The sequence below is a fragment of the Penaeus monodon genome, chromosome 2 (assembly GCF_015228065.2).
Source record: "Penaeus monodon isolate SGIC_2016 chromosome 2, NSTDA_Pmon_1, whole genome shotgun sequence".
Classification (NCBI taxonomy): Eukaryota; Metazoa; Arthropoda; class Malacostraca; order Decapoda; family Penaeidae; genus Penaeus; species Penaeus monodon.
The window spans coordinates 56,705,864-56,718,662 of NC_051387.1; the positions used below are offsets into that span (position 1 = coordinate 56,705,864).

Consider the following 12,799-nt stretch of genomic DNA (forward strand, 5'->3'; position numbering starts at 1 on the left):
TGAGGTTTAAATATATTTATATTTGGGAACTACTGCGCATATTTATTTGGTGATTATTTCTTCATAATACAACAGATTCAGTACAGGTTAATAATAATGACAGATGATATGATAATAAATACATGTTATACTATATATATATATGAACCATGGGAAACTGTGTTTTTTTAATCTGGTTTCTATAATAGAAGCAAAAAATATCCTTATACAATGGTACAAAAATACATTTATATGTAAGACATGAGTTCACTTACTAGATACACCTATAACAAATCCAATTATTTCTAGTGACTTTTAATGTATTTTAAGAATGCCAAAAAACTAAGTGTATTAAAAAGGGAAATAGGTGACAAAAAATAAATAAACAGTTGATAAATATTCGTAAATACATGTATACACATATATGTATAAATAAATACATATATGCATACAATTTCATTATATATATATATATATATATATATATATATATATATATATATATATATATATATATATATATATATATATATATATATATATATATATATATATATATGAGCTATCACAGATAAAAATAGTAATATCATCAAAATTTCAGATACTCTTATATGTATTACCTTTTTTGTTATTCTATTAGCCACAAAAGGCTTTTTCTACATCTAAAAATGTATCGCTAATTTTGTATATGCGAATTTGCAAATACACTAGTCATTATCTTTATGACATCATTTAAATACACTTCACTTATCCTTATCAACAATAAAATCAAAATGTTCCTGCAGTGACTTCAAAATTGTCAAATACTGTTCATAAATAAACTGATATTGTGAAGTGTCGGCACAAAACAGATTTCGTGGAAGACCAGCTGATTCTAGGGATGACAGCTGATCCACTCCGGCTTCAGGCCTCTGAATCAGACACAGCTGGAGGGCATTGCTGATCTGGCTCAAATGCTTACATACCTGCAAGGTGAAGTACATTATTGTATTGCAAGTTAAATGTAATGCATTGTTGAATTGCAGTTAAGTGTAATGTATTATTAAATTGCATATCATGTAAAATACAATGTTAAATGGGAAGACTGTTGCAACATAGCACAGAGCAAGAATTATTAGGTGAGAGATCATGAGCATCAGTTATATCTCGCAACATTCAAAGATAAAGATGTAAGATTTTCTATAACATTTTTGCTACATGGAGAACTACCATCAATGAATGAATGTTGATCTGCAATTTGTGAATTAAATATATCTAATTCTATTTACTTCTTAGATTTTCTATAATTTTGCTATAAAAATCTCAAATCATTACAGATGGTACATTACTAACTCTGAAGTATGCCAAGAACTCCATCAACATCACAACTATTTATTCTAATATAAATAAATAATTAGCCCTATTTACATACCTTTAAAAAAAAAGGAAATGTTCTCAAAATATTCCATCCCAAATTCCTGCCTCATGAAATTACAATGCAAAATGACATCAAATTTGATTTTAGATAAATACATAAAAACTTATACTAATACATTACTTCTTACCAAAAAGATTTGTGGTCTTCACCCTGGATAATCTACCACATTTTTGAAGACATATTCAAGAGATTATACAAAAATATACAAAAATAATATAAAAAATGAGATAAAAAAATTTAAAAGGATAAAACTACGGATAAAATGACAAAGCTAAATAAGCAGGAACTTAACATCAAGACACGTTTCATTACAAACACGACACAAACCTCTAATTCGAAGGGGGGCTCTAACTGCTGGCAAAGGGAAGTGAGCATCGCCAGCCAGCACCGATAGTCCTCACAGCCTGGGTTGACTAGATTATAATGCTTGGATAGGCAGTGGCTCACTATACTTGCCGATGCGCTGAGGACACTCGAAACTTCTACTGCTTCCTTGTTCATACTTTCTTCTATCCCATCTGCAATTCAAGGTCATAGCTATGATGAATGAAGATCCTCAAAAGTGGGTCTGGTAATCATTAGCTTTGAGGTTTAAATTTGATTGATGTATAAGGAGTTCATCTTGAAATTTAAAAATTGGAGTTCTGTGATTTCATGGTACAAATACATGGCTTCCATATTAATATAATCCTCAGAGAAATAAGTGCAATATTCTGCTTCCTGGACTCAACCCAATGGCTCTGCTTAATAACATTAGTTTTTGAAGAATTTGGACCCCATGAAACTCAGTTTATGCGAGGAAACACAACTCATTGAATACATAATTCTTTAGTCTTAAAAATGATTTTTTGTCCATAAGATAAGACAAGACAAGACGAGACAAGAAAAAAAAGGAGTATAGTGCATAATATTAAATTCTGTGACAAAAAACATGGAAAATATACAAAATACGACTCAATCAATTCTGAAAATCAAAACTGAGGAAAATTGGACAACATCAAAACTACAAGTTGATCCTTGCCACATTTATTAAATATTCAAGCATACTAAGAATTATAAGACAAAATCTTAACTGTCTAACATTCAAAAATCATCGCAAAGCCAAATTGCATTTTCCCTTAGACCGAATCCAAGTAAGTAAAATCACAAGGATCTTTTTTTCCCACCGCCAAACAGCTGTATACACGCTATTTTCCTATAGAAACAAAATGGGTCGCTCAGAATTACATCTGCAGAGACGACGAAACCAAGGAGGCATCTACTCTATTTCTTTACAAATTTTTAATCTACAGAAGAAAGGCTAGAGGCAGAAAGCAATTAGAATAAAAAAATTATCACCACTTTTCATCATTCTTTTTTGTTTTTCTTTCTAAATATGCATTTCTGTATCTCTGTGTAAAATGAATTTATAATAGGCTTTATATGAAGATAATGAGATTAATATATAATAACATATCTAATATCATAACGTAGTGCCATGTAACCTTTGACGTCTAGCACAGTTATTTGTTTAAACCATTAACCATTAATATACATATATATATACATATATACATATATATACATATATATAATATGATATACAAAATAAAATAAGGCCAAGTTTAACAAATACTGCAAATATGATTTCTTTTTTTAGATAACAAGGAAAGATTGTTTTTCATGTTGGATTCATTTTATACAAAAAATCTGAATACTCTTTTCTAACTTTCTTAAAAACATCAGACCTTAAAGGTTTTCGAGGCTATCAAGCTTGAAAATCTGCATATAACGAGGCAAAATAGAACTAGACAGTAAGGTGTTCCTGCCCATCAGTGATTCAAAAGAATTATGTGTTGCAAAACTGTACTTATTATTCTGTAGATGTGATTTGGCCTAAAGCATAACTGTTCCATGAGGCAAGAACAGAGAGACAAACTCACTGCATACAACTGAACAATATATATTTTTTTCCTTGCCACTCCCATAATACAAATCCTATTTCATAAAAAGTTCATCACTCATCTTCCATAAATAAATAAATAAGTTTCCCTTTTCATACCTTGAACTTTCATATCCACTAAATAAAAAGGTTTCTATCTTTATCATTCAGTCATCATCAATTTTTTTTTTCTTTTTTTCTTTCCTTTTTTTTCAAACTCTGGGCACTCACCGCCCATATATCCTATAGTAAAGATAATACTAAATGGATCACAATGAGAGACAATGGTGTAGATTGGTAAGGTGAATCAGCAAAATATTTCAACAATACAGTTTAAATTATATCTACTCTTCACTGAACAAGTCTTTAGAAACACTGACAACAGGTTTGAAACATTGGAAATCTAGAAGTTCAAGTATAACCCCTAACCAAAGAGCAACTGACCCCTTAATAAGTACTTATCACTGTCATAGGGCAAATCATGTTTCCTTTGTCAAAATATGTTTATCTGAATGTGATGCACCATTACTTCAAGGCCATTTACAAGGGATTAATTTGTGCTCTAATATATAGAATTGGTTAATGGTTATTTTTTCCTTAATCTTTAATATACATAAAAGTGTTAGCCATATATAATTACTATCCACTTCTATGAAAGAATTTTTTACAGCCCTGTGAAGCACATCTATTCTTAGGCCATTTCATTATCAATGGTAAGCAATAAACACAATGGACTTACAAGAAATTATTCACATTAAACTACAACTCATGCAAAAATCACTATATCTGTAGCCATTTCAGTACAAAACTACATGTATCATTAAAACAAAAACAAAAATCAAACAATTTACATTACCTTCTACAGTAGAATCTGCAGCCACAGGAGCTTCACTTTCCTCTTCACTCTCCTTCTGCTCCGGCTCCTCTTCATCCATCAACTCTACAATGTTCTCATTTGTCAAATATGGAGCAGTTCTCGCTTGGGCAGGCTTATCAATGATTTTGATCTTAATGGCACTCCCTTTTCCTACGCTCTTCAAGATGAATTCCAAAGGCAGAGTGGTATCATTTATCCGCAGCAGTTTCTTGCTAATTGCTTTCTCAGAATCGGCATCATCTACATTATTCTTAGGGAGCTGGAGGCTATGTACTGTTGGGAGTTTCCTTCGGTCATCCACCTCAGCAGAGACGACCAGGGTGTTGTCACTGGGTCTCATGACTTGCAGGTGCTGGACAGTCTCAAGGTGAGTCTTTCTATGGGCCTGAGGAAGGAGTCATTAATTTAGTCAGGATGAACTGACTGACCATGATTCATAAAATAAAAAGACTCATAAATCTTAACTTTGCAATTATTTTGTAAGAACTACATAGAGCACAAATCTGAAGAAAAAAAATAAACAGGAATACCACTAATTTCCTGGCACCCCCTTATGATCTAGACAGAATCATAATTGGACATCTGATTTTCAATTACTCCTAAATTAATTCACAGGTCAGCCACAGATGGTTTAGCATTGTTGGCACAGCTTCATCACTTCTGAGATACAGAAGGTATAGAAGATGGATGGTTGCACATCTTCTATTTGAGTAACTGGTGTCTTTATCTCTTTGGGGAGAATTTGTTGTGGGTGTGAGTGCCCACAGGTATGGCTGGGTGTTGGTAGTGAAGTCGGAGATCAACGGGGGAGCCGGCAGGCTCCCCGGTCAGCTAAGGACTGGGCAGTCCTTGTGGTGCTGCTGCTGTTGTCTGCTCTGCTAGAGGATCGGGAATGCTGCTCTCGTTTTTCGGCTCTGCGGCTTAAATACACTAGCGCTGTGTAAGCACGCAGGGAACGAGGGGAGCCCGCTGTCCAATGAGCGCGGACATGGCTGTGGACCTGTGTGACCCAACCTGGGTAACTATGCTGAACTCCAGGTTGCGGGGTCGTGCTGCTACAGGTACTCCCCCTCCAGAGAGTGAGCAAAGCGAGCGAGCGATATACCTTAACGTATCACTCCGGTGGTCACCAGTATAGAAGATGTGTGGTTGCACATCTTCTATTTGTGTTTACTGGTGTCTTTATCTCTTTGGGGAGAATTTGTTGTGGGTGTGAGTGCCCACAGGTATGGCTGGGTGTTGGTAGTGAAGTCGGAGATCAACGGGGGAGCCGGCAGGCACCCCGGTCGGCTAAGGACTGGGCAGTCCTTGTGGTGCTGCTGCTGTTGTCTGCTCTGCTAGAGGATCGGGAATGCTGCTCTCGTTTTTCGGCTCTGCGGCTTAAATACACTAGCGCTGTGTAAGCGCGCAGGGAACGAGGGGAGCCCGCTGTCCAATGAGCGCGGACATGGCTGTGGACCTGTGTGACCCAACCTGGGTAACTATGCTGAACTCCAGGTTGCGGGGTCGTGCTGCTACAAAGGTATATGCAATATTTTGGGGTATAATTGCGGTTATCATTGTGGTCCTCTGTTAGTCCAGAAGAATGGTCCAACACAGTCCCAGAATTTTTAAAACTGTAGATGTACTGCATACTACAACTAATATAGCTAAATGCTGAATAATGCTGTCACTTATAGACCTAGCTGCAAATCATTTTTAAGCTCATGATTTTTACATGCATTAACTCTCAATTTAAGATACATTCTACAATAGGTGAAATTAATTATGATAATTTATTTATATAAGATTTCTATTATGTTACACATTACCAAACAATTAATAAAGCAATTATACAGAAAAATAACTTTTAGTACAGACTATAAAGCCAATATAGAAATATCATACATGCAGTAACTAGTTTGAAAGTCTGCATATTTCTGAAATAATCTTAATTGACCTTTGTACTTATAACAACTTGTTACACACTCCCTTTACACAAGATATCAAAATTTCACATACTATCTTGCAAAATCTCACAAGTCCTTATTCTTTCTATATACAGATCACCCATTAACACCTATCAAGTGAAGAGACCTCTCTCATTTTCTCAGTCACGTTCACTGAATTTCTTCCACTTCCTATAGTACTCCTCCATGAACAAAAGAGCTAGACTGATGTTTTTCCTATACATACTGATGGCTACTTGTCTGTTAATGCTGTTATCATTACAGTTTAGAAATGCGTCTGTCAAGAATGTCTTGTCTAAGATGTTGTTGACTAGAGGTCCAAAATAAATATCAATTTGGTAGGTAAAATACAGAATGTTATTTTTCAGTTAGTAGTATATTCATTATAATCAATGATGTACATTGGTAAGTTGCATCAGGAAAATGTTTCAACAATACAGCTTAAATATATTTTTGCTCTTCAATTTGATATACTTTCCATGTACTTGAGCATATATAGGAGCACAATTTTACAGTCAAATTCAATACAGTTAATATCAACTTATAATCTAAAGGAAAGATAAAATTCATAATAAGTTGTCACCTTAGCTGCACTGCCTATATTCAAGGAATTTTTTTTACTGAACATGACTTTAGCATACTAAAATCTGTTCTGATATATGGTTACAAGTACTACTAAGTATAATTGAAACACATGATTAATCTATCACCAACTACATCAGAATAGATTCCTGCCAACATTTTATACAGTCTGGTAGTTCACAGTACTTATTGGAATCCACACTATACTAAATTTTTCTAAATACAGGTAAACTGGCTGAATGCAATATAACATCCCTGCATTTCAATAAATAAGTTTCACTAGCTTATAAATTATCAAATAATTATCATCACAAATCTATCACTCTGTCATCAACAACCACCATGTTAAGTACATTTTCCCCTTAAACAATGTAGTGATCTTTTCCACACCAACAAAAATTATCAATAGATTTTTTTTCTTCTTCTTCAAAGATTGCTTCCTTAGAAATAATCTAAAATACACCATTCCGAACCTAGGCACAACAGGGCTCAAGCAAAGGGAGGCTAACTAAAAAGCACATAATGTAAAATAAAAAAAAAGTGATATGATCCTCCAATGACGCATGAAGGCAACTGAAATGAGGTATTGAAAATCAATTAAGAACTTCACCACAAAGCCGCAGAGAACTTTCCGGCAACTGATCATTACTGATCACAGATGACCAAATATTTGGACTAAACAAATCGTATTTTCACAGAGAATCTCTTTAAATCCTGTTTCTTAATGAACATATTGCTCCAAATGACATGTTTGGTAAAAGTCCTTTTTTTTGTGTGTGTGTGAGGAATAGAAGATTAAAATTCTTGAAAAATGTTGCAATATTGCCAGCCTGCTACACCACACTGAAGATGGGATGTCATGCAAGCTTGTGACAGTTCCCAATCTGTGTTTGAAATCCAAGAGCCTGTTTACTGCTTTTTGAATCCAAAGATAAAGTATATCTATTATATGCTGCACATGAAGAGAAATTGGTGATAAAAAGCTTTCACTGAATTTTTATCAATTCAGTGGCATAGGAAGACACTAAAGTCCATATTTCCAACCTTTGATGAAAGTGCCACACCCTTTTTTTCTGAAAAACCCTGGTCCTTTTGACTTTAGACTATCTGTCTATCACTCCAAAAAAACCTCTTTACAGTACATTAGAGTACAAAATAGGATACTCAGGCATCCTCAGTTATACAATTAACTATAAATTTAGATACTATTCTAATGTTCATAAATGAGAGAGAAATTTGCATGGACCGGCAAAAATTTAAGATCCTTTCATTTAACAGTCAATATTCACATGGTAATCCTTAAATTCCAGAACTAAACACTTATTACAACAAATAACTGTAACTGGCATGACTCATTAATTTGTAACATTTCTATAAATCTTTAAACACAACTTACTTCCAATAACTTCAGGTTTCGAAAACACCGCTGAACAGAGGAGACACTTCCACTGCTGAGTTCCCGTGTGTGCTTTCTGATGCTTGTTGAGGTTGTGACGCATCTTGAAGCTCTGACCGCAATCAGAGCATGTGTAAGGTCTTTCTGATGAGTGTCTCTGGCTGTGACGATTGAGCTCACTCTTGCAAGTAAAGGATTTGCCACATTCTTCGCATACAAATGGCTTCTCTCCTGCAAGTGTGAAAATAATAACCAAAGCAACCATGCAAAAGCAAAATATATAATGCATGTTTCATTTTATCCAGATTATGAAATACTGTATAAACGTCTTAAGAAAGTAATCTCAGGTAACCACACTAACTTCCATAAACTGAAACACATCCATAAAAGAAAAGACCAGTAAGTCAACATGCTTCAAAACCACATGAATTTATCATCAGACAAAGAAAAAAAAAGAATACAATATGTATACCAAAGAATACTATATAAGCATCTTCTTCTTTTAACGGTAGGTTCATGTCTGAGCCGCCGTGGTCACAGCATGATACCCAATTGTAGTTTTCATGTTGTGATGCTCTTGGAGATAGTACATGGTAGGGTCCCCAGTTCCTTTCCACGGAGAGTGCCGGTGTTGCCTTTTTAGGTAATCATTCTCTCTATTTTATCCGGGCTTGGGACCAGCACTGACTTGGGCTGGCTTGGCCACCCAGTGGCTAGGTAGGCAATCGAGGTGAAGTTCCTTGCCCAAGGGAACAACGCGCCGGCCGGTGACTCGAAACCCTCGAACTCAGATTGCCGCCGTGACAGTCTTGAGCCCGATATTCTAACCATTCAGCCACCGCGTCCTTGACGATCATGGGCTTTCCATGATTTTTCTTGGCAATTTAGAGCAGTGGTTTGCCATTGTCTTCCACCCGGTGTTTTTTTTTTTCTTTTTCTTTCTTTTTTTTTTTCTTTTTTTTTTTTATCGAGTCACCATTTACCCGGCACTGACTTGGGCTGGCTTGGCCACCCAGTGGCTAGGTAGGCAATCGAGGTGAAGTTCCTTGCCCAAGGGAAACAACGCGTCGGCCGGTGACTCGAACCCTCGAACTCAGATTACCGTCGTGACAGTCTTGAGTCTGATGCTCTAACCATTCGGCCACCGCGGCCCCCTAATGTATCTTCTTCTTTTAACGGTAGGTTCATGTCTGAGCCGCCGTGGTCACAGCATGATACTTAATTGTAGTTTTCATGTTGTGATGCTCTTGGAGTGAGTACGTGGTAGGGTCCCCAGTTCCTTTCTACAGAGAGTGCCGGTGTTACCTTTTTAGGTACTTTTAGGTACTTTTTTTGGTACCTATTTATCCGGGCTTGGGACCAGCACTTGACTTGAGCTAGCTTTGGCCACCCAGTGGCTAGGTAGGCAATCAAGGTGAAGTTCCTTGCCCAAGGGAACAACGCGTCAGCCGGTGACTCGAACCCTCGAACTCAGATTGCCGTCGTGACAGTCTTGAGTCCGACGCTCTAACCATTCGGCCACCGCGGCCTTTATATAAGCATACCACTATAATATATAACAGACAAAAAGACCACAGGAACAAGAACTGAACCAGGTCGAAGGAGACAACCCATGGACAAATAATGTTGGGAAAACTTACCTTATAAAAATAAGGTAAGGTCATCCAAACTCCACTGACTAACACTTAATCACTTCAACATACACACCTGTTAGTGGGGTTTGGACACCCTTACCTCATATTTAGTAAGTAAACCTCCCCCAAGATTATCCTCTCTGCTGAATAAGTTCCACGGATAAATCAACGTCTCCCTTTTCTCTACGTACCGGTGTGTTTTCGCATGTGCTTCCTCAGGTACTCATTCTGCTTGAAGGTCTTTCCACACACTGAGCACGTGTACATAAGCTCTGGATTTGGCTGGTGTGTCAGAAGGTGTCGAAGGTGCACACTAAGTTGGCGACTCTCTTTACCACATTCATCACACCTGGTTAATTGGAAATCAAGAATGAATAATCCATAAATAATGCAATATATGGTAACTCTAAACAGAATAATGAAATATTATGTTTACAGCATTTTCATGTGAATTTAAAGTACATATCTTTTAAGTATCACATAGTCTACTTATATTTACATTCATATCATTCTTCATATATCAAAATATAAATATACTAATTCATAACCTAACTTGTTGCTTTCCATGAAAAAGTACACAAAGGAATCATAAATCACGTACATACATACTCAACCTATTGCAATTTTAGTTCATCAATTTTGTCTACATGTAAATAGATCCAGCGGCACACAATTACCAAGGAGTCAATTACCAGGCCTACCCAGTATCACACATTTACCCCTTTCCTTGATTTTAAGAAAAAAATTATTCCTACTAGTATAGTTAATAAATCATAACAATTAGATTGTTAATAATAATAATAATAACAGAAACAATACTAATGTTATTAGAACAAAAATAAAATTGTAAAATCTAAGGATTTATATTTTTGTGTACACAAAATTCACAAAAAAAACAATGTGGATAGTCCATGTGCACAGTACCAATGCATTACTGTTTTTTAAATGTAACTCTCTTTTGTATACTAATATTTGTATATATTTTCTACTTTTTACTTCTTATCTCTTAATTATCTATCTATCTATCTATCTATCTATCTATCTATCTATCTATCTATCTATCTATCACTTTACCTATCTCTAAATATATACCCAATAGCCTATCTTTATTTACATTCATTCAGAATTATATATACAAGTGTTCAAAGATTTTTCTATTGTATAGCACATCTGCAATGGACACAGATACAGTATACAGATACAGAGAAAATAATGGAGCAAGATTTCTCTATCTAAATTGAACTCAGTACATATATTAATGTGATATAGGGCCATCCACCCTTCCTTTAAAACAAAAACTATATTTAGGACATTAAAATAAACCCTATGATATGCCTTAATATTTGTTAAACTGAAAAGCCATGCAATTTCAAAAAATATATATATAGCACTCACTTACATCTTACATAACACAAGCTTTAAAAAGTGAATAATTCTCACCTGTGTGGTTTATTGTTGGTGTGGATATTCAGATGTTCAGTGAGTGCTGACTGACTAGACAACCCCTTGCCACACTGAGAGCACTCAAATGGCTTTTCACCTGGAATAAGAGTTTGGAAAATGTGTTAAAATCTTTGTAAATAGGAAAAAGTATATGGGGGTTGAACAGAAACAAAATAAAAATAAATATCTACAAATGTAAATAATATATATACATACATTGAGAGATTACTATGCAGTTCTATTAAAATTCTGTGGAAATTAGAATATAATTTTGCATTTTCAATTTGCTACCTAATATAGTTCTTCTGTACAAGTTTTGAAACTTTACTGGGTTACTCCTAATGAACAGCAACAGCATATCAATTTCCTATACTCATATCTGTGGTGGTCTTAAAAATGGCCAAAGGCTGATTTATAAAAATAACATGTTACATAATGAAAGGACTAAATTACTCTGAATAATATGACATAGTGATACATTACGCACTACAACACCAAGCACAACATATTCCTATAATGTACCACTGTGCTTGACTAAATGACGTTGGAGAGCCACTTTGCTGCGGTAACGTGACTTGCACTCTCCGCACTTATAAGGAGATAACAGCAGTTTCCCCTCATCTTCAGAAGCAGCAGATTCTTTCGCTTCATCTTGTTCGCTGAATTCTCCTTTAGCTTCTTCCCCCCCTGAGCTCTGTCTGTCAGACTCATTGACAGTCAGGAAGTCAGTCAGAGCCCCAGGACGCCTGATGTTTCGCCGAGGTCGTTCCATGACAAGTGATCTCTTCCTTAGATTTTAAACTTTTACAATCCCTGAAAAACAAAAACATAGGTCATATTAATGAAATAATTACCAGTATGAATATCACTAAGGTTTACTTTTGATAAGCTTTGCATATACTGTATGATAAAAGACTATATTCTTATAAAATAATTACTGTTTCCAATTTAATAGCTGCAAAGATAGTTACTTAAAATTATTTGTTTCAATAAAGTCCATGTTTGTACCCTACATATCATTAGTAACATATATCATCATCTGAAAAATCCAGTTTTCAATATTCTAAATACTCTGTGATAGATGACCTATATTGTGAAGACCATCATTTATCATCACAACCACCAAGCTCTAGTAGATTCCATCAAACTTCTACTATATGTTTCAAGACAGATCGTAACCTGCTTTCTTCCTTAATCATAAATCATCAAGGAGGTCTGTAATTTCTTATATAATAGAATATGCATGTTGGAACCTTGTTGGCCTTTGCCAGAGTATCCACTGCCACAGAGGCCAATCCCAGACACAAACCCAGTACCAGATGTGTGTTCTATACATTAATCCAGAATTACAGCAGGAATTCCAATGAAAATTCACACACAAATCTAATCAAAACTTATAATCTATACTAAGTTTACATCAAAGTCGCCAAAAGTAAATATCAATTTATGTCTACTTGCAAAAGGTTAATGATGCTAGATAACATTGCAAATAACAACACAATTACCCCAAGGTGAAAATTTATATGCACCATTTTCGTGAAACTCTTTTATTTTCCCCAACATTAACACACGCAATATTTAACTTACCTCCTCTAGTTGAA

The 12,799-nt window shown here is 35.2% G+C and overlaps 1 protein-coding gene across 1 annotated transcript in view; it reads right to left on the reverse strand.

Moving 5' to 3' along the window:
- Positions 1 to 544: 544 nt before the first annotated feature.
- The window catches only part of LOC119583941 (zinc finger and BTB domain-containing protein 24-like), a 12,410-nt gene continuing 155 nt past the window's right edge, over positions 545 to 12,799 (reverse strand). Inside the window, exons 1-9 of the mRNA XM_037932654.1 lie at positions 12,786 to 12,799; positions 11,721 to 12,011; positions 11,196 to 11,295; positions 9,947 to 10,104; positions 8,132 to 8,352; positions 6,082 to 6,090; positions 4,174 to 4,579; positions 1,724 to 1,914; positions 545 to 944 (exon numbers count right to left, since the gene is read on the reverse strand). The exon at positions 12,786 to 12,799 is cut by the window's right edge and continues 155 nt beyond it. Coding sequence (XP_037788582.1) covers positions 723 to 944; positions 1,724 to 1,914; positions 4,174 to 4,579; positions 6,082 to 6,090; positions 8,132 to 8,352; positions 9,947 to 10,104; positions 11,196 to 11,295; positions 11,721 to 11,970 — 1,557 coding nt within the window. The 5' untranslated portion in view covers positions 11,971 to 12,011; positions 12,786 to 12,799 and the 3' untranslated portion in view covers positions 545 to 722. The remainder of the gene's footprint in view (positions 945 to 1,723; positions 1,915 to 4,173; positions 4,580 to 6,081; positions 6,091 to 8,131; positions 8,353 to 9,946; positions 10,105 to 11,195; positions 11,296 to 11,720; positions 12,012 to 12,785) is intronic.